Raw genomic sequence first — 25,590 nt, forward strand, 5'->3', positions numbered from 1 at the left:
AGATACAACAAAGACTTTACCTGATTGACTGATGGGGTTGGTGATCTATCAGTTACATCTTCAAATTAAAAACAAGTAGATAAAAACTTGTTACATATACAAGCTATCTCGCTGAAACAATCAATATGGTTTGGACATCGTAAAAAACTATAGTCAATGAAAAATTCCACAACAGCAAGGATATTACTGTAACTAGTCATATGCAGGAAACATGCAAAACAACAGCAAGGATATTACTGTAACTAGTCATATGCTGGAAACATGCAAAACAACAGCAAGGATATTACTGTAACTAGTCATATGCAGGAAACATGCAAAACAACAGCAAGGATATTAGTGTAACTAGTCATATGCAGGAAACATGCAAAACAACAGCAAGGATATTACTGTAACTAGTCATATGCAGGACACATGCAAAACAACAGCAAGGATATTACTGTAACTACTCATATGCAGGAAACATGCAAAACAACAGCAAGGATATTAGTGTAACTAGTCATATGCAGGAAACATGCAAAACAACAGCAAGGATATTACTGTAACTAGTCATATGCAGGAAACATGCAAAACAACAGCAAGGATATTAGTGTAACTAGTCATATGCAGGAAACATGCAAAACAACAGCAAGGATATTACTGTAACTAGTCATATGCAGGAAACATGCAAAACAACAGCAAGGATATTAGTGTAACTAGTCATATGCAGGACACATGCAAAACAACAGCAAAGATATTACTGTAACTAGTCATATGCAGGAAACATGCAAAACAACAGCAAGGATATTACTGTAACTACTCATATGCAGGAAACATGCAAAACAACAGTAAGCCTGACTCTACCTTCAGGCCCTCTGGTCCTTTCCTTGCACATCCAACATGTCAGTAGAATGACGACAATCACAAACACAATGGTTGATGTGACCAGTGCAAGAGCAGTGGGAGTCAGGGGGAAATCATAGTCTGAAACCAAAGAATTACATGATTTATTATGCTCAGCATCTAGCAATACAACAGTAAATTAATATAGTAATAATAATTTATTCAGGTAACATGACACAACAAATGTTTCCTATTAAAAACTAAGTGAAAGAAATGACCATGAATGTCCAGCTTGGTAACAGTATTTCCCCACATGAGGCCACAGCACAGTAGTAAGTCCCTGCATCAGAGAGGCTGAGGTTCCTCTTGGGGAGGTTGTAGACACAGCTCTGTGTAGGAGACCCAGCCTCAGAGCTCTTCTCACACTGATCACTCCTGTCTCCATGGGTGTAAATGATTCCTGGACAGGATTCTCCTGAGACATGTCTGGACCAATAGACACTGTGTTCTCCTACACAGGTCTCAGTGTGTATTGTACAGTTCAAGGTCACAGAGTCTCCTGGATGGACTGACTCCGACAAAGGTTGCTGTATAACAGTCTTTCTCTTTGAAGTTGTGCCTGATAACAAAGTTAAATAACAGATACAATGTGATAAAATTACTAATTACAAATATTTGAGTACATATATACACAAAATAACAAAATCATTTTGTACATATTTTCACCTGTCAGCATTAACAATGTTCCATCAGCCAACAGTATATGATTCATGATTATCTTCCCACAATAGTAGTTCCCAATGTCTTTTTTTTTTGTGGCAGAAATGTTGTGTTGAAATGTGTTATTGCCAGCCAACACAGAGAATTGCCCATCGTCAAATTCATTGTAGAATGGTACATCACTCTGGTACTTTGAAGATTTAGTAATGTATTGAAGCACAGTGCCAGTGGTGAGTTTGTACCATACCATGTAGTTGATGTTCTCACTGGTCATGTGGCAATCAATAGTCACATTGCCTCCTTCTGGAAAGAAGCAGGCTGAGCAATGATTTGTGTTTTAGATACTCCTGAATTATAATAATAAATGTACCATGTTGAAAGCACATGCACCAAATATAGTAAGAACCTGTGAGGTATGTTTAACAGTTATAAGATTAGTAAATTGACCTAGATGTTACTTACAAGCTTTCCAGATGAAAAGAAAGATGAAGAGTTGGTCCGGTCCATCTGGCTTGTTCCTTCAAGTGATGATATTGACCTGTGTGAAATGCAGTCTCTCTACAGAAGAGAAAGGAAACTTGTGTTTGCTTTCATTGGTTGATCTCCGGTACCATCTGATCTGGATGGTCAGATTTGATTGGCTGGCCAGTAGGTCATGAATGCAACAAACACTGTCCATTCATGTTGTTGTACAGCTCGAACATGTGTTGCACAACTTTATCACATTGCAAGTTTGAATATGACTATGTTACTTTTTATTTTTGAAACTGAATGTGACTAGTGTGGATTCATCCTTTATTAGACCTCAATACAGCTCATACTGTCTACAATACTATATACTACAGCCATCCACTTGAGGGCTTGTCCACCGGAACGTATAAGACATAACCACAAGCATCAATGGATCACTTCACTTCATCTGTTGTTCTTGCCGTTGTTGTCCATGGGAGTCATACAGTAGTTGTGACCTTGTTGGCCACATTTTATGACCCTGTCATCCTCGAGGGCTTCTATGACCACCACACAGTCACTTCATAACACAGAGAAACATATACAGAAAACATGGTAATAGTCTTATCTCATATACAATTTATTCTCCAAAGTATGGACGCAAAGGAACCTCACCCATCACATGATGTAAATATGATATTTGCTTAGCCAGCAATATCTCATATACATTTTATTCTCCAATGTATGGACAGATAAAAGCCCTCCCATGATATAAATATGAGGAAGCTCTTTCTTCTTGTCCCAGATGATGATGATACTTTACATCACACTTAAAACTGTCATGTGTGTTAGGCAAAGTACCTCAGATGTCTTGGTCAAATGACCGAATAGAAAGTTCATCTTCATATATATATATACAGATAACAAGCTGCATCATGAAAATAGTGGTCTACTGTTGCTCAAATGGGCAACTTGAAGAGCAAGTATAGAGAAACAACTGACTGACACCACTGAGACATTCTGCTGGAAACCACAGAGAGACAGAGAGACAGAGAGACAGAGAGACAGACAGAGAGAGAGAGAGAGAGAGAGAGAGAGAGAGAGAGAGAGAGAGACAGAGCGAGACAGAGAGAGACAGACACACGAGAGAGAGAGAGAGAGAGAGAGAGAGAGAGAGAGAGAGAGAGAGAGACAGACACACGAGAGAGAGAGAGAGAGAGAGAGAGAGACACACAGACAGACACACGCGAGAGAGAGAGAGAGAGAGAGAGAGAGACACAGAGAGAGAGAGAGAGAGAGAGAGAGAGAGAGAGAGAGAGAGACAGACACACGAGAGAGAGAGAGAGAGAGAGACAGACACAGAGAGAGAGAGAGAGAGAGAGAGAGAGAGAGAGAGAGAGAGACACACAGACAGACACACACGAGAGAGAGAGAGAGAGAGAGAGACACAGACACACGAGAGAGAGAGAGAGCGAGAGAGAGAGACACAGACACACGAGAGAGAGAGAGAGAGAGAGAGAGAGAGAGAGAGAGAGAGAGAGAGAGAGACGTTCAGTAGGTCCTGTGCAGAAGCCCAACAGGCCTCACCAAAGTACATCTAGCTACAACCTCGTGTTTTGTTCATAGCAGACCACAGACTACCTGTAAATAGGTTGCTGTGTATGTGAGTTTGTGTGTGGCATGCAATCAGTAGTCTTAACAAAAAAACAAAAAAACTAACACTACAACAGAATGAGGCCTAACTATGGCCTGCCATTCTTCTGTGGTATTGGCTATTGTGCAACTTTCACTATGAGTAGTTCTGTTGCAAGAAGCCTAAATCATAGCATGATGTGGAACTGCTAGACTTTGACCTACACATTTGTGTTGAGAGACCCTTGAGAGTCTGTTTCACACTAAGGGGTGTGAACAGTAAGGGGCCCTAAGGGACAAAGTGGAGAGTAGTGTGGGTGCAGGTCAGTCTTCCTGTGTTAAATGTCTATAAGAGGTTAGTTTCCATCAGTGGAAAGTTACTGCAACACTTCCACCTTCACCACAAGGCTTTGTAAACAGACCATAATGTCTGAGACAGTTAAGAGCATCCGTCTGTACAACGCGTCATATAGTATGCAGTGGGTTCAATTTATTCAAATTCAAACAGTTGGAAACGCAATCAACTAGTTCACTGTTGCTAAAATAGGCACAACAAATACAATAAAATAATAATAATCTGTCACTGTGCCCTTGAGCAAGGCACTTAACCCTAATTGCTCCCGGTGTGCTGTACAATGGTGACCCTGGCTGTGAACCCACTCCCTGCGGGTGTCTCAGGGGGAGTTGGGTTAGCAACAAACAAACAAAAACATTTTCATTACACACTTGTGTACCAAGACAAATATAAGCACCACCCCTAATTATTATAATAAATTATTATAATAAAAAATAAAAAATGTTTGTCAGAGAAGCAATGCATTTAATCTTTTCAACATTGAATAACAAAAAAGCTATGACCACTGTTTTCATCACATTTGACTGCTTATGCGTTCATAGATAGTTAGATATGAAGCTAGAACTAGTTAATAAAGAGTTATCTAGTAAAACATTATCATTGGTTCATTCATCCAGTTCTACTGTCTGATCCCAGCATACACCACTGTCTCCATGTGACCTCTCTGTCTTCTAGACCTGTTCTTCTTGTTGCTCAGATTCAGAGCTACGTAATGGAGACTGTCTCCATCTTGGTCCTGTGAAGCACGAAATAGCTTTGTTGACATTCAATTAGTTAAGTTGGTTAAAGACAAGCTTCACAATAGACTTCAGACAATATAAAAGTATTTCTGCTTACCCCTACATCTGATCTGGTAACTGAAGGACCTCTGGTCTGAGAGACGAGTCCTAAAACGAATGACAAAAAAGATTAGGATACTTCTACTTCTTCCACTACTGAAACAGTAACAAATGGTGACATCAATGAATATCAAGGGATAGTAACTTACCTCTGCACTGCACACATGTTGTGTTGTTCATCTTGTACATGATGCAAACCAGGACAATGATCAAGGTGAACGTGACACACAATACTACACCCAGGCAGGACACCAAGAGAAGAGGATATGCTCTATGGTCTGTTGAAATTCAAACAGTAATAGAAGAAACCAGAATAGCAGGTAAATGTATGTTCTACACAGTAGACTATACAGTAGATATAAACAAAAATGTAAGCTGTATCACCTACCGTCAATGTCCAACTTGGTCCCGTTCCCAAAGAGTATCTCCCCACATGAGGCCACAGCACAGTAGTAAGTCCCAGCATCAGAGAGGCTGAGGTTCCTCTTGGGGAGGTTGTAGACACATCTCTGTGTAGGAGACCCAGCCTTAGGGCTCTTCTCACACTGATCACTCCTGTTTCCATGGGTGTAAATGATTCCTGGACGGGATTCTCCTGAGCCATGTCTGAACCAAAGGACACTGTGTTCTCCTGCACAGGTCTCAGTGTGAATTGTACAGTTCAGAGTCACAGAGCCTCCTGGATGGACTGACTCAGACACAGGCTGCTGGAGCACAGACATGCTGTTGGACTCTGAGTCTGAAGAGAGTGAGTAACTAATGTAAGACTAAGCGGGTGAAAAACATGAAAAGCCATGTATTCATCACTAGCATTTGATGAAGCAGCTGTACAAACATACCAACATACAGGGACACACATTTTGAAATTAAAGAAGCAAATGTTTAGTTACCTTTGACAAATAAAACAGTTCCCTCTCCAAATGTTTGCTCATAGATGTCTGTAGTGGAACAAAAGTATGTAGCTGAGTCCCCTGGCTCTGTCTTGGATATGGTCAAGTCACAGCTGTATTCTCCTCTCCTCACACCCAAACGATTGGTCTCAGTAAAGTCCTTGATAAAGTTGTTGGAATAATAAATCTCTTGGCCAGCATAAAGAGATGATGCCATGAGGAGGGGTTCCTGTCCAAAACTCTGCTTGAACCAAATAAATCTGGTCACCGACTCATCCGGACAATAGCAAGTGAGAGTCACAGTGCCTCCCAGCTCAGTAACCATCACAGGGGTCGGTTGGATTACTTTTGGTTTGGTGAAAGCACAAACTGTCAAAGTAAACAAACAAAATGGATCAAAAACAGAAACATGGATAAACCATTTCTACCCGTTACAGACAGAATATCCACTTCACCTATCATATTCAAACTACATACTATAAATGTAGGAACTCAATTAAAATGTCTTACACTTACCCAAGTTGATGTAAAACATAAATACTTCTCTATTCATCATTGTAACATTAGTCCCTTCTGCACTGTATTGTGTGTGGGTCTGACAGTGGGACACTTTATATGCACCTAATATAGGACAGCACTTTACATGTACCTTTCATGCAGTAGGAGGGAACACTGAAACGAGAGAGTTTATTGGCCGACTACAATCTTAGAAGTATGTCCTCTGGCTTACCATAGCTTGAGCTTCCCGGGAATGACATTTAAGACATTATAAAGCAATTCAGAGTTACTGGCTCAAGGCAATCATATATTGGCTCGAATTTAACCTTTATTTATCTCGGCAAGTCAGTTAAGAACAAATTATCATGTACAATAACAGTCTACAATACAGCTGTTTATTTTCTGAGAGAAACTACATATATACTGAAAGGATTTCTCTTTTGATGTTTGGACAGGAAACTATATATATTTAGTGAAATATCTCTAGTGCTGCTAATACTACCAACCCCAACCCAACTCAGGCCAAGGGTTAAAGTGATCCATCATTTACATTTACCCACCATTGCATTAAAGCTGCATTTCTGGCTCTTGGTTTTCATCATAAGCCCACAACATTAAATACTAATATTAGTTGTTATAAAAAGCTAAGAGAAACTACAGTCCATCATTATTTTAAGACATGAAGGTCAGTCAATAATACGTTTCTTCAAGTGCAGTCGCAAAACTATCAAGCTCTATGATGAAACTGGCTCTCATGAGGACCGCCACAGGAATGTAAGATCCAGAGTTACCTCTGCTGCAGAGGATATGTTCATTAGAGTTACCAGCCTCAGAGAAATTGCAGCCCAAATAAATGCTTCACAGAGTTCAAGTAACAGACACATCTCAACATCAACTGTTCAGAGGAGACTGTGTGAATCAGGCCTTCATGGTCAAATTTCTGCAAAGAAACTATTACTGAAGGACACCAATAAGAAGAAGAGAGACTTGCTTGGGCCAAAAAACATGAAAAATGGACATTAGACCGGTGGAAATTTGGCCTTTGGTCTGGAGTCCAAGTTGGAGATTTTTGGTTCTAACTGCCATATCTTTGTGAGACGCGGTGTGGGTGAACAGATGATCTCTGCATGTGTATTTCCCACCATAAAGCCTGGAGGAGGAGGTGTTATGGTGCTTTGCTGGTCACACTGTCTGTGATTTATTTAGAATTCAATGCACACTTAACCAGCATGGCTACCACAGCATTCTGCACCGATGCGCTATCCCATCTAGTTTGTGCTTAGAGTGACTATCATTTGTTTTTCAACAGGACAATGACCCAACACAACTCCAGGCTGTGTAAAGGCTATTTTACCAAGAAGGAGAGTGATGGAGTGCTGCATCAGATGACATGGCCTCCACAATCCCCTGACCTCAACCAAATTGAGATGGTTTGGGATGAGTTGGACTGCATAGTGAAGGAAAAGCAGCCAATAAGTGCTCAGAATATGTGGGATGTTCTTCAAGACTGTTAGAAAATTATTCCAAGTGAAGCTGGTTGAGAGAATGCTAGGAGTGTGCAAAGCTGTCATCAAGGCAAAGGGTGGCTACTCAAATATAGAATATATTTTGTTGTGTTTTACACTTTTTTGGTTACTACAAGATTGCATATGTGTTATTTCATAGTTTTGATGTCTTCACTATTGTTCTACAATGTAGAAAATAGTAAAAATAAAGAAAAACCCTTGAATAAGTAGGTGGTCTAAAACTTTTGACCGGTAGTGTATACAGATGAGACGAGTAATGCAAGATATGTAAGCATTATTAAAGTGGCAATACTAAATTGACTAGTGATCCACTTATTAAAGTGGCCAATGATTTCAAGTCTGTATGTAGGCAGCAGCCTCTCTGTGTTAGGGATTGCTGTTTAACAGTCTGATGGCCTTGAGATAGAAGCTGTTCTTCGGTCTCTCGGTCTCAGCTTTGATGCACCTATACTGACGTCACCTTCTGGATGGTAGCGGAGTGAACATGCAGTGTCTCGGGTGGTTGTTATCCTTGATGATATTTGTCCTTCCTGTGACATTGGGTGCTGTAGGTGTCCTGGAGGGCAGGTAGTTTGTCTGCGGTAATGTGATGGGCATACCGCACCACTCTCTGGAGAGCCTTGCGGTTGTGGGCGGTGCAATTGTCGTACTAGGCTTTGATACAGCCCGACAAGATGCTCTCAAATGTGCATTTGTAAAGGTTTGTGAGGGCTTTAGGTGACAAACCAAATTTCGTCAACCTCCTGAGGTTGAAGAGGCGTTGTCTTCACCATACTGTCTGTGTGGGTGGACTGTTTCAGTTTGTCCGTGATGTGTACGCCGAGGAACTTAAAACTCTTCATCTTCTCCACTGTTGTCCCATCGATGTGGATAGGGGGATGCTCCCGCTGCTGTTTCCTGAAGTCCATGATCATCTCCTTTGTTTTTTTGACGTTGAGTGAAGGGTTGTTTTCCTGACACCACATTCCAAGTGCCCTCACCTCCTCCCTGTAGAATGTCTCGTCATTGTTGGTAATCAAGCCTACTACTGTTGTGTCATCTGTAAACTCCTGCAAACAGGAGGGGGCTGAGCACGCACCCATGTGGGGCCCCAGTGTTGAGGATCAGCAAAGTGGATATGTTGTTTCCTACATTCACCACCTGGGGGTGGCCCATCAGGATGTCCAGGACCCAATTGCACAGGGCGGGGTTGAGACCCAGGGGCTCAAGCTTAATGATCATTTTGGAGGGTACTATGGTGTTGAATGCTGAGCTATAGTCAATGAACAGCATTTTTACATAAGTATTCCTCTTGTCCAGATAGGATAGGGCAGTGTGCAGTGTGATGGCGATTGCGTCATCTGTGGACCTATTGGGGAGGTATGCAAACTGAAGTGGGTCGAGGGTGTCCGGCAAGGTGGCGGTGATATAACATTTAACATTTAAGTCATTTAGCAGACGCTCTTATCCAGAGCGACTTACAAATTGGTGCATTCACCTTATGACATCCAGTGGAACAGTAGTGCATCTAAATCTTTTAAGGGGGGTAAGAGGGATTACTTTATCCTATCCTATGTATTCCTTAAAGAGGTGGGGTTTCAGGTGTCTCCGGAAGGTGGTGATTGACTCCGCTGTCCTGGCGTCGTGAGGGAGTTTGTTCCACCATTGGGGGGCCAGAGCAGCGAACAGTTTTGACTGGGCTGAGCGGGAACTGTACTTCCTCAGTGGTAGGGAGGCGAGCAGGCCAGAGGTGGATGAACGCAGTGCCCTTGTTTGGGTGTAGGGCCTGATCAGAGCCTGGAGGTACTGAGGTGCCGTTCCCCTCACAGCTCCGTAGGCAAGCACCATGGTCTTGTAGCGGATGCGAGCTTCAACTGGAAGCCAGTGGAGAGAGCGGAGGAGCGGGGTGACGTGAGAGAACTTGGGAAGGTTGAACACCAGACGGGCTGCGGCGTTCTGGATGAGTTGTAGGGGTTTAATGGCACAGGCAGGGAGCCCAGCCAACAGCGAGTTGCAGTAATCCAGACGGGAGATGACAAGTGCCTGGATTAGGACCTGTGCCGCTTCCTGTGTGAGGCAGGGTCGTACTCTGCGGATGTTGTAGAGCATGAACCTACAGGAACGGGCCACCGCCTTGATGTTAGTTGAGAACGACAGGGTGTTGTCCAGGATCACGCCAAGGTTCTTAGCGCTCTGGGAGGAGGACACAATGGAGTTGTCAACCGTGATGGCGAGATCATGGAACGGGCAGTCCTTCCCGGGAGGAAGAGCAGCTCCGTCTTGCCGAGGTTCAGCTTGAGGTGGTGATCCGTCATCCACACTGATATGTCTGCCAGACATGCAGAGATGCGATTCGCCACCTGGTCATCAGAAGGGGGAAAGGAGAAGATTAATTGTGTGTCATCTGCATAGCAATGATAGGAGAGACCATGTGAGGTTATGACAGAGCCAAGTGACTTGGTGTATAGCGAGAATAGGAGAGGGCCTAGAACAGAGCCCTGGGGGACACCAGTGGTGAGAGCACGTGGTGTGGAGACGGATTCTCGCCACGCCACCTGGTAGGAGCGACCTGTCAGGTAGGACGCAATCCAAGCGTGGGCCGCGCCGGAGATGCCCAACTCGGAGAGGGTGGAGAGGAGGATCTGATGGTTCACAGTATCGAAGGCAGCCGATAGGTCTAGAAGGATGAGAGCAGAGGAGAGAGAGTTAGCTTTAGCAGTGCGGAGCGCCTCCGTGATACAGAGAAGAGCAGTCTCAGTTGAATGACTAGTCTTGAAACCTGACTGATTTGGATCAAGAAGGTCATTCTGAGAGAGATAGCGGGAGAGCTGGCCAAGGACGGCACGTTCAAGAGTTTTGGAGAGAAAAGAAAGAAGGGATACTGGTCTGTAGTTGTTGACATCGGAGGGATCGAGTGTAGGTTTTTTCAGAAGGGGTGCAACTCTCGCTCTCTTGAAGACGGAAGGGACGTAGCCAGCGGTCAGGGATGAGTTGATGAGCGAGGTGAGGTAAGGGAGAAGGTCTCCGGAAATGGTCTGGAGAAGAGAGGAGGGGATAGGGTCAAGCGGGCAGGTTGTTGGGCGGCCGGCCGTCACAAGACGCGAGATTTCATCTGGAGAGAGAGGGGAGAAAGAGGTCAGAGCACAGGGTAGGGCAGTGTGAGCAGATCCAGCGGTGTCGTTTGACTTAGCAAACGAGGTTCGGATGTCGTCGACCTTCTTTTCAAAATGGTTGACGAAGTCATCTGCAGAGAGGGAGGAGGGGGAGGGGGAGGAGGATTCAGGAGGGAGGAGAAGGTTGCAAAGAGCTTCCTAGGGTTAGAGGCAGATGCTTGGAATTTAGAGTGGTAGAAAGTGGCTTTAGCAGCAGAGAGAGAAAAGGAAAATGTAGAGAGGAGGGAGTGAAAGGATGTCAGGTCCGCAGGGAGGCGAGTTTTCCTCCATTTCCGCTCGGCTGCCCGGAGCCCTGTTCTGTGAGCTCGCAATGAGTCGTCGAGCCACGGAGCGGGAGGGGAGGACCGAGCCGGCCTGGAGGATAGGGGACATAGAGAGTCAAAGGATGCAGAAAGGGAGGAGAGGAGGGTTGAGGAGGCAGAATCAGGAGATAGGTTGGAGAAGGTTTGAGCAGAGGGAAGAGATGATAGGATGGAATAGGAGAGAGTAGCGGGGGAGAGAGAGCGAAGGTTGGGACGGCGCGATACCATCCGAGTAGGGGCAGTGTGGGAAGTGTTGGATGAGAGCGAGAGGGAAAAGGATACAAGGTAGTGGTCGGAGACTTGGAGGGGAGTTGCAATGAGGTTAGTGGAAGAACAGCATCTAGTAAAGATGAGGTCGAGCGTATTTCCTGCCTTGTGAGTAGGGGGAAGGTGAGAGGGTGAGGTCAAAAGAGGAGAGGAGTGGAAAGAAGGAGGCAGAGAGGAATGAGTCAAAGGTAGACGTGGGGAGGTTAAAGTCGCCCAGAACTGTGAGAGGTGAGCCGTCCTCAGGAAAGGAGCTTATCAAGGCATCAAGCTCATTGATGAACTCTCCGAGGGAACCTGGAGGGCGATAAATGATAAGGATGTTAAGCTTGAAAGGGCTGGTAACTGTGACAGCATGGAATTCAAAGGAGGCGATAGACAGATGGGTAAGGGGAGAAAGAGAGAATGACCACTTGGGAGAGATGAGGATCCCGGTGCCACCACCCCGCTGACCAGAAGCTCTCGGGGTGTGCGAGAACACGTGGGCAGACGAAGAGAGAGCAGTAGGAGTAGCAGTGTTGTCTGTGGTGATCCATGTTTCCGTCAATGCCAAGAAGTCGAGGGACTGGAGGGAGGCATAGGCTGAGATGAACTCTGCCTTGTTGACCGCAGATCGGCAGTTCCAGAGGCTACCGGAGACCTGGAACTCCACGTGGGTCGTGCGCGCTGGGACCACCAGATTAGGGTGGCCGCAGCCACGCGGTGTGGAGCGTTTGTATGGTCTGTGCAGAGAGGAGAGAACAGGGATAGACAGACACATAGTTGACAGGCTACACAAGATGCTACGCTAATGCAAAGGAGATTGGAATGACAAGTGGACTACACGTCTCGACTACACTAGCTGGCATTGGCTGCGTTGTTGACACTACACTAATCAAGTCGTTCCGTTGAGTGTAATAGTTTCTACTGTGCTGCTATTCGGGGCTAGCTGGCTAGCTAGCAGTGTTGATTACGTTACGTTGCGTTAAAAGAACGACAATAGCTGGCTAGCTAACCTAGGAAATCGCTCTAGACTACACAATTATCTTTGATACAAAGACGGCTATGTAGCTAGCTATGTAGCTAGCTACGATCAAACAAATCAAGCCGTTGTACTGTAATGAAATTAAATGAAAAATGTGATACTACCTGTGGAGCGAAGCGAAATGCGACCGGATTGTTGAGTGCAGAAGTTCTGTTCGGTAGACGTTGGCTAGCTGTTGGCTAGCTAGCAGAGTCTCCTACGTTAAGGACGACAAATAGCTGGCTAACTAACCTCGGTAAATTAAGATAATCACTCTAAAACTACACACTCTAAACTACACAATTATCTTGGATACGAAGACAGCAAAGACAACTATGTAGTTAGCTAACACTACACTAATCAAGTCGTTCAGTTGAGTGTAATAGTTGTGCTGCTAATCGGTAGACGGTGGACTAGCTAACGATGGACGTTAGCTAGCTGGCTAGCTGCAGGGCAGTGTAGACTGCGTTAGAACGACGAAATACGATAATTACGCAATTATCTATGATACAGAGACGACTATGTAGCTAGCTAAGAAGAAATTGCTAAGATTAGACAAATCAAACCGTTGTACTATAATGAAATGTAATGAAATGTAATACTACCTGCGGACCGAGTGCAGATGCGACCGCTCGCTCCAACCCGGAAGTAATGTTTTAGGATATGATCCTTGACTAGTCTCTCAAAGCACTTCATGATGACAGAAGTGAGTGCTACGGGGCGGTAATCATTTAGTTCAGTTATCTTTGCCTTCTTGGGTACAGGAACAATGGTAGCCATCTTGAAGTATATGGGACGGCAGACTGGGATAGGGAGAGATTTAATATGTCCGTAAACACACCAGCCAGCTGGTCTGCACATGCTCTGAGGAAGCGACTAGGGATGCCATCTGGGCCGGCAGCCTTGCGAGGGTTAACACGTTTAAATGTCGGACTCACGTCGGCCATGGAGAAGGAGAGCCCACAGTCCTTGGTAGCAGGCCGCGTCGGTGGCACTATATTATCCTCAAAGGGGACAAAGAAGGTGTTTAATTTGTCTGAAAGCAAGACGTCGGTGTCCGTACGTGGCTGGTTTTCCTTTTGTAGTCCGTGATTGTCTGTAGACGCTGCCACATACAGTACGTCTCGTGCCTGAGCCATTGAATTCTGACTCCACCTTGTCTCTATACTGACATTTCACTTGTTTGATTGCCTTGCAGAGGGAATAACTACACTGTTTGAATTTGGCTATATTCCCAGTCACCTCTCCATGGTTAAATGTGGTGGTTCTTGCTTTCAGTTTTGCATCTATCCACGGTTTCTGGTTAGGGTAGGTTTTAATAATCACAGTGGGTACAACATCTCCTATGCACTTTCTTATAAACTCATTCACCGAATCAGTGTATATGTTGATATTATTCTCTGAGGCTACCCGGAACATGTCCCAGTCCGCGTGATCAAACCAATCTTGAAGCGTGGATTCCAAATGGTCAGACCAGCATTGAATAGTCCTTAGCACGGGTATAACCTGTTTGAGTTTCTGCCTATAGGAAGGGAGGAGCAAAATGGAGTCGTGGTCAGATTTGCCGAAAGGAGGGTGGGGGAGGGACTTGTATGCATCGCAGAAGTTAGAGTAGCAGTGATCCAGTGATTTACCAGCGTGAGTGCTACAGTCAATATGCTGATAGAATTTAAGCACTATTGTTCTCAAATTTGCTTTGTAGAATCCCCAGCTACAATAAATGCAGCCTCAGAATATATGGTTTCCAGTTTGCATAAAGTCCAGTGAAGTTCTTTGAGGGCCGTCATGGTATCGGCTTGAGGGGGGATATACACGGCTGTGACAATAATGAAAGCAGAATTCCCTTGGGAGATAATACGGTCGGCATTTCATTGTGAGGAATTCTAGGTCAGATGAACAAAGGGATTTGAGTTCCTGTATGTTGTTACAATTACACAATGAGTCGATAATCATGAAACATACACCCCCACCTTCTTCTTCCCGGAGAGATGTTTATTCCCATTGGGCGCGATGTACAAAGAATCCAGGTGGCTGGAATCAGTTAAAATGCCCTGGATGGTTCGGAAAAAGGATTCCGCTTCGGGAAAGTCGTATTTCTGGTCGTAGTGCTGGTAAGTTGACGTCGATCTGATATCCAATAGTTCTTCCCGGCTGTATGCAATAACACTTAAGATTTTCTGGGCTAACAACGTAAGAAATAGTACATAAAAAAACGAAATACTGCAAAGTTTCCTAAGGACTAGAAGCGAGGCAGCCCTCTCTGTCAGTGCCATCTTGTAGAGATCTTCTTTATGGTTCTTAAATGTTTTCAACTCGAGATCCAAATGAGAAATTGACCCTAAATTAATGACCCTAAATAAAAATAAATAGTGTGTGATTATAGATCTATTCTCATAACTCAGGACCGATAGTTTAAGAATGCACATTTATGCACATTTTAAGGTTGGGAAAATGCTTTTGGCTTTGCACATCTAACTGACTGGCACTGGTCTGGTGTTTACCGTTCAGATGAACAGATGAAGAGAGGTGTGAAAAGAGCCATCTTTTCGGTCTCAAAGCCATCTTCAGGCTGGTTGACTGGATATCTGATGAGACATACTGAGAGAGAGAGAGAGAGAGAGAGAGAGAGAGAGAGAGAGCATAAGAGACATTTCATCCCCCAGTGTTAGTCTATGAGAGACCCAGTGATGTTCACCTCAGCAGGTCTCACTCTACACTGAGCTGCTCCTTCCTGTCACTCACACCACAGAAAGTGATGCGTACACTTACTGGCACCTCCTCTACCTCAGACCCCAATCATATTCTCCTTATAAGGTGCTTCTCAGAATAGGGGGCTGTGACCAGTGCAAAGCCAAGACAGGAAATACTAAGTGGGGAATAACATCATGACAAAGGCAATTTTGGTCCTTTCTAACCACACCCTGAACAACTGAGCTGAGTGGCCTAACTGAGTTGGAGAGGGCTACAGTGGCCCTGAGGTACAACTCACAAACACTGCAGAGATATTTACTGATTTACATTTCAATACATTTTATTTAACTACACATACAATATAGAATGATTTAAACATGTATTCAAGGGGGGATCACGTGACCCTTGAACGAGATGGCCGCATGAACTAAGAGCTCCGCACAAGTAGTTTCCAATTCCTAATCTTACCTCCACTCCAAGTTCAAACTCATTTAGCTTTAGTAAGAAAAAGTCATGGCGGCTACAAAAGGCGACACTACAGGTGACATTTTTACCCGGACTCGAGTATTAGCGACAGAAAAAGCCTCCAAGAAGAAGCTAGCTTCAGAAAAATCTAGCGCCATTAGCCAGGAGCAAGAGAACCCGCTCCCCCCCGAGGCACAACGAATGCCAACCTCGCACTCTGTCGAAGACATCCTTTCTGAGTTGACATCCCAACGTACAGAACTAAACACTAAATTAGATGCCATTAACTCTCAGCTCAGTGCGATAGGGGGCAAGGTGACAATCCTGGAAAACTCTTTGCCTGACATTAACAACAAGATAACCATAAACGCGGGGCGCGTGGACGAGGCAGAGGGGCGAATCCTATCCATGGAAAACTTATTGACAGATGCCATGGAAACAATAGCACATGCTAAAAATAAAATCGAGCATCTGGAAGAGAAAACAGAGGACCTGGAAAACAGGGGGCGAAGGAATAATTGTGTTCTATTCAATCTGGGCAAAAAAGAAGAGGGAAACATGCCACTGATCCACTACCTGCAAGACAAACTTCCCGAGTGGCTCCACATGTCCACCGACAGGCCCATAGAACTCGAGAGAGCTCACCGAGCACTGAGGCCCCCACCAGCAGCCAGACAACCACCGCGCCCAATCACCATACGTTTCCTGAGATTCACCGACAAGGAACGAGTCCTACAGGCGGCGAAAAACAACACCATCACAGTGGGAAACGCCAAACTCGCTTTACGCCAGGACCTGTCAGCTGGAATACGCCGAAATCGCCGAGAATTTGACGAAGTGAAGAAATACTCCATTGACAGAGGCATCTTCAGGGGATTCAAATACCGAAACGAGCTCAGGATTCTTCACCAAGGAGCCTTGCGACACTTCAAAACTCGCGAAGAGGCAAAACGTTTTTTGAAAGACAATCCTGGCCAATGAGAAACAGACCAATGACTAAATGTGATTAATGCCATTACTAAAGGAGGTGAGACGACATATAGCCGATATCCAGAGACCCACCCCCTAAATGTCATTATACCCGTCCAATTTATATTTATTTTCCTTTAACTGAGAGGGATGGGCTGTATAGCCTAACCTAGGCCTACTAATGTTTCAGCCTACTTTTATTTCCCTGTTTTTTTGTTGCTATTATTACTTGGGGTTCCCTATGACCCTTGGGGGAGGTAAATGTAGGCTGGGCTATTGATTTTATTTTTCTCCCCTTTTTTACTGTGGTCTGGACGAGGGCAACTGTGTCATTTACTCAATGCGGGGTGGAGAGGATGAGGCATTTCTTTGGTGGGGAGAGGGAGACGTTGTGCGTTGCTAACTGTTCCCGGTTTTGTTTCAGGATGTGTCGAGTTGTTTGGGAACTCGGCTGGGGTGTTCAGAGATTATTATTTTACGTACACCATTTATTTTCCTTTTATGTGAACGCAGCTGTAATTACTACCCACTTTTACCCAGCGATGACTTGCACTAAAGTGCGATTACTGTTCGATGACGATGACTAGTACCTTAAATCTATTGACATGGAACTGCCATGGTCTAGGGCATGCAATAAAACGAAAAAAGATACTATGTGCTCTAAAAAATGAAAAAGCAGACATCGCGCTATTACAAGAGACACACCTCTGTGATGCTGAACATGCCAAACTCCGCAGAGCTTGGGTGGGACAGGTGTATTTCTCATCTTTCAAATCAAACAGTAGAGGCACAGCCATGCTTATCCATAAAAATGTTCCATTCATAATTGACAAAAACATATCTGATCCGGAGGGGAGATTTATTTTGATAACTGTGTCACTATATGGTCAACCAATTATTATATTAAACATATACACAGATACTCCTGCCTTCATGTCAAACATTTTAACCCTGTTCAATGAGCATTGTGTCTCCTTTGACGTGGTGGCAGGAGATTTTAATTGTACCCTTAACCCAACCCTAGACAAATCATCTCAAGTCCCCACCACAAATCCTAGATCTGCAAAGATGTTGAACTCTCTTACTAAAGAGATGGGACTGATAGATATCTGGAGAGAGACTAATAGCTCATCTATGGACTATACATACTACTCTAATGTCCATAACACCTACTCCTGTATAGATTACATTTTTATGCCAAAGAGTTTCATAAATTCAGCCACTTGTACAATCGGACCCATAGCACTTTCAGATCACGCCTTTGTCCACCTCCGCTTTGACCTCTGCAAAAACATCCCGAGGTCAAATAGCTGGAAATTCAACACCTCCATGCTATCAAATGACGGGTTCCATACATTGGTAACTACATGGATAGACAACTACACACAAGACAATAAAGATTCTCCTGTTTCTCCGGCCACAATGTGGGACGCTGCTAAAGCCACACTAAGAGGTCATCTAATTGCATATGCTTCCTCTAAGAAAAAAGCAATGGAAGCACACAGGCTAGATTTTGAGAGGGAGCTGGAATGCTGTGAAAAAATACAGAAACAATCCCTAGACAGCACCTCCTGGAGTCATCTTAAAGCAGCCAAAGCCAAACTGAATTTGGACTACACTCGGGAGATAAAAAAAAAGTTTTCTTTACTAAACAGAAATACCATGAGTATAGCAATAGGCCCAGTAGATTGCTTGCTTACCAATTAAAAAAGGAGCAGTCAGAGCGTACAATCATGTCTATCCGAACAGCAGAGGACGAGGTCACATATGACCCAAAAAAATATCAATTTAACTTTTCATGATTTTTACTGCAAACTATATACCTCTGAGAGAAAACACACGGAGGCAGAACTCCACTCTTTCCTAGAGGGAATCTCACTACCTAAACTATCAGAGACCGACCAAGAAGATCTCAACTCCCCCTTCACTCCTGAGGAGATCCTGGAGGCAATTACCTCCATGCCACCTAATAAGTCCCCAGGCCAAGATGGATTCCCCAGAGAGTTCTACAAAGCTTTTTGGCCCCAACTCAGCCCTATCTTCATGCCAATGCTGGAGGATTTTTGCAAAAACGGAGTTCTCCCAGACTCAATGCACACAGCTCGCATTACAGTGTTGCTAAAAAAGGACAAGGACCCCCTATCCTGCTCGTCCTTGTTGGATTTCGACTATAAAATAATTACCAAATTGCTCGCCAAAAGACTAAACACTCTTCTTCCCAAAATAATAAAAGCGGACCAAACTGGATTTATTAGAGACAGATACTCTTCTGATAACATTCGCCGTCTTTTTGATATTATTGATCAAGTCAACGCACAGAAGAACCCTGTCCTGCTGGCTTCACTGGATTCTGAGAAGGCGTTTGACAGGATGGAGTGGAGCTTTCTGTTGTCAGTCTTAGAAAAGTTCAATATGGGCCCAAATTTTATTAAATGGATCAAATCACTATACTCTCATCCAAATGCCATGGTGACTACTAATGGACTGAACTCTGACAGATTCCCTCTGGAACGGGGCACAAGACAAGGGTGCTCGCTGTCCCCGCTGCTCTACTTGTTGGGGGCAGAGCCTCTGGCAGAGCTGATAAGGAGCAATCCAAGTATTATGGGTGTTTCTGCAGGCGGCCTGCAGCACAAGATTTCGCTTTACGCGGATGATGTCTTGCTCTACATATCCAACCCTGCGAAATCCCTCCCTCTCATTTTAGACACAATTGCTCAGTATGGCAAGTTTTCAGGTTATAAGATCAATTTTAACAAATCCACTGTCTGCCCTCTCAATATTACACTCATCAGCTCTATGAAGACACTATGTCCTTTCCAATGGAAGACACAGGGATTTCAATACCTTGGGATCTTCATAACACCAGATCTGAATAGCCTTTTCAAGGAAAATGATCTCCCACTCCTGGATCGAATCAAGAACGATCTCCAAACCTGGATCTCCCTCCCAATTAGCTTAGTAGGAAGAATTAATGTAATCCGTATGAACGTCCTCCCTAGACTGAACTACTTATTTCAGATGCTCCCATGCTATCTCCCAGTTTCCTTCTTCAAAACAACTAACCAAAGCATCACCAAATTTATATGGGGCAATAAAAAACCTAGGATCAAGTTTTCCACTCTATAACCTGAATCTAAGGGTGGTCTTGCCCTTCCCTCCCTTCAATTGTACTACTGGTCTGCCCAAATCCGCAACATGCTAACATGGATCACAAACAGACAAGAGTCAACGTGGATTCAGATAGAAGCCCAATCCTGTGGTTCATTGCCCTTATGCTCAATTAAATTCATTAACAACTTTAGTGAAGTGGGCAACATAGCCAAAACCTTTGTGATTTACAGCACCCTACTAGCGTGGAGGGACTGTAAGAAATACCTGGGCATTTCCTCCCAAATATGTTCTCACTCGCCTATAGTAGGCAACCCAGACTTGCCAAAAGCCCTGAGGGATGCCAACTTTAATCTTTGGCATACTCTAGGAATCAGGACCTTTTCAGACCTATTTCATCAGAAAACCACTACACTGAAATCCTTTCAAGAGCTCTGAAGTGAATTCGATGTGCCAAGATCCCATTTTTTTTTAATATCTTCAAATTAGACATGTAATTTCCTCATTTACCTCCAAGAGGAGGTTTAGAACTCAGTTGAATGAAGTTGAAACCCTTCTTGTCACAGCACAATCCATTAAAGGCAAAATATCTTGCATCTATAGACTCCTTTCTGAGAAAGGAAGCTCCTCCTTTACTCCTTTGAAAATAATCTGGGAAAAGGACCTTGTCTGACTATCAGTGATGAGTTATGGGCGGAGGTTTGCGACAGGGTATACTGCTCCTCTACCAGTGTAAAAATGAAAGAATCTAATTACTAATTATTGTACAAATGTTATTATACTCCTTTGAGACTCCATAGAATGAAAAAATATATGTCTCCTAACTGTAAAAGATGTACCTCTGAAAGTGGAACCTATATGCATGTATTTTGGAGCTGTAGAGAGATTGCCAGATGCTGCACAGAAAATACTAGAGGTACAGTTTGATATGACCCCGTGTATATATCTTCTTAATGCCCAGCAGGACTTTGTTCTTGATCCTGACAGAGAAAATTTGCTTATGACTATTACATACTTTGCTAAGAAATGTATTCTTCTATTGTGGGCCTCTAATACCCCTCCTACATTTAAAATGTGGATTGACCAGATTGTTGACTTTCTTCCTCTTGAAAAGCTCACTTATGACCTCCACAAGAGACAGCCCAAGTTTGATAGACTCTGGTCTCCACTATTCAACTATATTTCAAACTGGACAGAGTGAACGGGGTGACTAGGGAAATGCGCAGATACATGTTGTGTAAGGTACTGTAAAACCTAAAAACAAATTATTGGCCCGTCATCTCAGCGAATGCTTGAAATAGCTGATAAGAACCTTGATAGTGCTGCTGCAAGTGGTATATGTTTTTTTGTGTGTTTTTATTTTAATTTAGTTTTTGAGTACGTGTGCGTATGTATGTGTGTGTGTGTGTATGTATGTATGTATATGTGTGTATGTATGTACGTATGTACAGTATGTATGTATGTATATATATATGCACCAAGGAAAATAAATAGATTAAGAAAAATAAATGTTTTTATGTGACTTTATCATTCATTTTAATTGTATTTTATATTTTTTATTTTTTCAAATGTATTATTATTTTTTGACTTAAATTTTTTATTTTTAAGCCTGTCACATCTGTGAATGTGGAATGTGTTTTGTTGGTTGATCGAAAAACAAGAATACTTAATAAAACTTTAAATTGAAAAAAAAACATGTATTCAAAGATATGGACAACCAATTTTCCTCCTCTTCCATCCTCCTCCACTTTGTCATCTTGTAGCAGCATACACTTAATGGGTTCTGACTTCTAAACTTTAAAGATTGTTAATTATCAGGTATCCTATGGAAAGGAGAAGGGCAACAGTCTGGTTGCTACACCAAAAGTTCATGGTCATCTGTAGGAGGAATGTATATGGTGGAGTCAACTAAGGTTGGATATGAGCCAGGGGTTTGAAATGTTACTGATTAAGGAAAAGGCAATCAGGTGGTTGCGGTCACTGATAAAGGTGGAGAACTGTGGATTAGTGAGGAATGGGGGCCGAGGTCAGGTCAAGTCACATTAAGGGAGAAGGAATAGTTTATTACCCACATCACTTAACTTCCTGCCTGACAATAAAGATGTCATGTTTTGAGGGAAGGAGGAGACTTCACCAAAATTGGGGTATGTATACTTGTGCTGGTGTGAACATGTCTTTGTCTCTTCAGCTGTCTGACCCATTAGGTGATAAACTTGGTTTGAGCTTTAATAATCGTCCGTTAGTTTTTACTCTGTTAATTTAGAACCTAACACACTATACGGGGGTCCAGCTCCTTCTCTCTTCTCCTCTCCATCTTCCTCTTCTTGGAGGTGAAATTCAGGGAAGCATAATTCAATGCATTGGGATCTTGGTTCTGGTTTGCAAACACCATGACAGACTACATTTTCACAGTTACTGAAATGCTTATATGTCAGTATTTAATGATAAAGTATTTACCTGATCATTTTGTGGATGTCTTTGAGAATTATGCCCTGAATATGATGTAAAAAAGACAAGAGAACGGATTAATGGATCATTCCGTTCTAGTGAACACACTGACTCTTCGGATTTTCAGTGTACAGTATGTCATGGGCAAAACATCTACATTAAAGGTGTAGTTGACAGGACCAATATTATCATGAAATGTGTTGTGTCTGTTTGCATCTCGTCTGATCTTGAGGACCAGGATGAGGATGACTATCAGTAGAACAGCAGTCACAACGCCCAGGATCACAACCAGGTGAAGAAGGTACATGGTTATATCTTTATGCGCTCCTACTAGACTGATAGTTCCATTACAATGTCCTATTAGAGACCATTTTATTAAATCACTTGGTGATCCTTTAATGACAGACCTAAACCTTTTGTCATGTAGATAGTTTTTCATCTACACAACTCTCTTTAGATTACTCTGGTGTTTCCTCACCTCCGTTGTGCCCTATAGCATTGCGATTAGTAATAACAGAGAAGTATTATTTTTCAAAATTATAATGCAAAAAAATATGTCCATCAATGGTTTGCCTTTGTTTCATGATAACTCCTGATTAGGTTGATAACATTTTCAAATGTATCAAAAGCCAGATAAATAGTTGAAAACGTACCTTTAATTTTTAGAACTGTTGCATTGACAAAGAACATGTGGCTATGTGGATACAATCCACAGAAATAGAGACCACAGTCACCTATTTCAACATTTGTGATTTTGAGGAAGTTAGTGACGTTGTTGCTGAACATTCCAAAATGGCTTCTTTGAAAACCATTGTGAAGATCAGGTGTTGAATTAAAGCCGTACATAGACGAGATACACACAGGCTCTGATCCGTTGACTTGCTTGAACCATGCTGTGTGTCCCGCAGCCATTGTAAGATTGGAGCACTGCAAGGTGATGTTATCCCCAGTACGAACCTCCATAGTTTGAGACAGAGAAACCAAAGCAGAGACCAAATCTGAAACACAGAGAAGGAAGTTAATGACTATAATCGCTGTTATCACATGTACATGTTAGAAATCAGGAAGAAGGGCCTCCCAAGTGGTGCAGTGGTTTAAGGCATGGCATCGCCAGGCTAGCTGTGCCACTAGAGATTCTGGGTTTGAGTCCAGCCTGTCACAGCCGGCCGCGACCGGGAGACCCAAGGGGCGACAAACAATTGGCCCAGCGTCGTCTGGGTTAGGGGAGGGTTTGCCTGGCAGGAATGTCCTTGTCCCATCGCGCACTAGCGACTCCTGTGGCAGGCTGGGGGCAGTACACACTGATATGGTCGCCAAGTGCACAGTGTTTCCTCCGACACATTGGTGCGGCTGGCTCCCGAGTTCGTATGGGAGTTGCAGCAATGAGACAAGACTGCAACTACCAATTGGATACCACGAAAACGGGGTAATAAATTATTTCAAAAAATGAATCAGGAAGAAGTGCTGCACTGAACATTCTGGTTATACTTGATGGATGCAGTCAATCTTATTCTGTCTCCATGATAGATTCAACAGTAGCTTACTTACTCAATCCATGGAGCAGTAGAGCTGGTAGGAAGGTTCTCGCCATTCTGTGTGGTTGTGAATCAGAGAACACCTCTTTATTCACGTTGAGATCACAGTGAAATCAAAAGGGATTTCATTGGTTGGGGGCGTGGTAGTTAGTATTGGACCACAATGTCTATTTAGAGAAAGCAGAATTGACACAGACATTTTATGTGGGTGTAAAAACAAAAGTGTAGCATATTTGCGTTGAATCAAAATGGAGATTGGTGTTAGGGTTCGGTTAGGTTCATATAGGTCAGCGTTTTGCAAACCAGAGGTTGCGACCCCATGTGGTGTCCCCTGATTCAAAAATGGGGTCATGAGAAGAAAATCTGAAATAAAACTTACAAAATCACTCTTAGCTGTTAGGTGCGGTTGTAATAAACATAGTGGTTTCTGATGTCTCTATCTTTTGAACAGTTTAAGTTACAAAATATTATGACCCTATCCCTGAAAGATAAGACTCTAAGGAACACGTGTGTGTCTTCTGTTTCCCTCTACAATGCCCACAAACACTCAGGACTCATTAGAACAGAGTGGACAAGACCAGACACTAAATAAGAATTTAGGGGGGCATGATTAATGATGACATTCTTTTCTACACAAAAACTTTATTACCTGGTGATATTCTCTACTTCCCAATACATTTCTGATGCATTTCAATCACTTCAAACCACACTTCCTTCAAGATTGAAGTTCTGTCAGAAGTACTTCAGACTGACTTGGCCGTTGATTACAGTAAACATTACAAGTAAACATTGGCCATTGATTACATTACACTTATAATATGGTGGGGTCTTGAAAAAGTTTGGTTTCAAAATTGGGTCACAGGGCCAAAAAAGTATGGGAGCAACAGATTTAGATGTTTGGGTTTGGTGGGGCTCATAGAGAACCACAAGGCTACACACAACAGATGGATTATACAGTACCAGTCAAAGGTTTAGACACACCTACTCATTCAATGTTTTTCTTTATTTTTGTACTATTTTCTAAATTGTAGAATAGTAGAGAAGACATCAAAACTATGAAGCAAAACTTATGGAATAATGTAATAACCGAAAAAGTGTTCAACAAATCAAAATGCATTTTATATTTTATATTCTTCAAAGTAGCCACCATTTGCCTTGATGACAGCTTTGCACACTCTTGGCATTCTCTCAACCAACTTGACCTGGAATGCTTTTCCAGCAGTCTTGAAGGAGTTCCCACACATGCTGCTTTTCCTTCACTCTGCGGTCCAACTCATCCCAAACCATCTGAATTGGGTTGAGGTTGGGTGATTGTGGAGGCCAGGTCATCTGATGCAGCACTCCATCACTCTCCTTCTTGGTCAAATAGCCAATACACAGCCTGGTAGTGTGTTGGGTCATTGTCCTGTTGAAAAACAAATGTTAGTCCTGCTTAGCGCAAACCAGATGGGATGGCGTATCACTACAGAATGCTGTGGTGCCATACTGATTAAGTGTGCCTTGAATTCTAACTAAATCCCAGACAGTGTCACCAGAAAAGCACCCCCACACCATCACACTTCCTCTTCCATGCTTCACGGTGGGAACCACACATGTGGAGATCATCCATTCAGCTACTCTGCGTCTCACAAAGACACAGTGGTTGGAACCAAAAATCTCAAATTTGGACTCATCAGACTAGGACTCATCAGACAGATTTCCACCGGTGTAATATCCAGTGCTCGTATTTCTTGGCCCAAGCTAGACTCTTCTTCTTATTGGTGTTGTAAGAATATTTTGAAGATAAATACACAACGCAGAGGATGAGAGATCAATAGAGTACTAACAATCAATGGATTTTTTAAATATTTTTTTATATCAATGGGTCAGAGACATGGGAGGAATTTCAGTCCGGGACTCATGGCTACATGGCAAGTTCTCA

General features: G+C 43.2%; 1 protein-coding gene across 1 annotated transcript; it reads right to left on the bottom strand.

Moving 5' to 3' along the window:
* Positions 1-4,099: 4,099 nt before the first annotated feature.
* Positions 4,100-7,567, bottom strand: LOC115133500 (uncharacterized). Its single transcript, XM_029666770.2, has 6 exons — positions 6,222-7,567; positions 5,706-6,074; positions 5,204-5,554; positions 4,965-5,093; positions 4,814-4,863; positions 4,100-4,712 (listed from the first exon to the last, which is right to left on the bottom strand). Exons 1-6 carry the CDS (start codon positions 6,259-6,261, stop codon positions 4,596-4,598), a joined length of 1,056 nt encoding a protein of 351 aa, XP_029522630.1. The 5' UTR covers positions 6,262-7,567; the 3' UTR covers positions 4,100-4,595.
* Between the last annotated feature and the right edge of the window lie 18,023 nt (positions 7,568-25,590).

The sequence above is a fragment of the Oncorhynchus nerka genome, linkage group LG8, assembly GCF_034236695.1.
Source record: "Oncorhynchus nerka isolate Pitt River linkage group LG8, Oner_Uvic_2.0, whole genome shotgun sequence".
Taxonomy (NCBI): Eukaryota; Metazoa; Chordata; class Actinopteri; order Salmoniformes; family Salmonidae; genus Oncorhynchus; species Oncorhynchus nerka.

Coding starts and splice junctions, on each gene's coding strand:
- LOC115133500 (XM_029666770.2), bottom strand. CDS start 6,261: ATGATGAATAGAGAAGTATTTATGTTTTACATCAACTTGG. Junction 6,075..6,221: donor TATGTTTTACATCAACTTGG/GTAAGTGTAAGA, acceptor TTACTTTGACAG/TTTGTGCTTTCACCAAACCA. Junction 5,094..5,203: donor GACCAAGTTGGACATTGACG/GTAGGTGATACA, acceptor GAATTTCAACAG/ACCATAGAGCATATCCTCTT.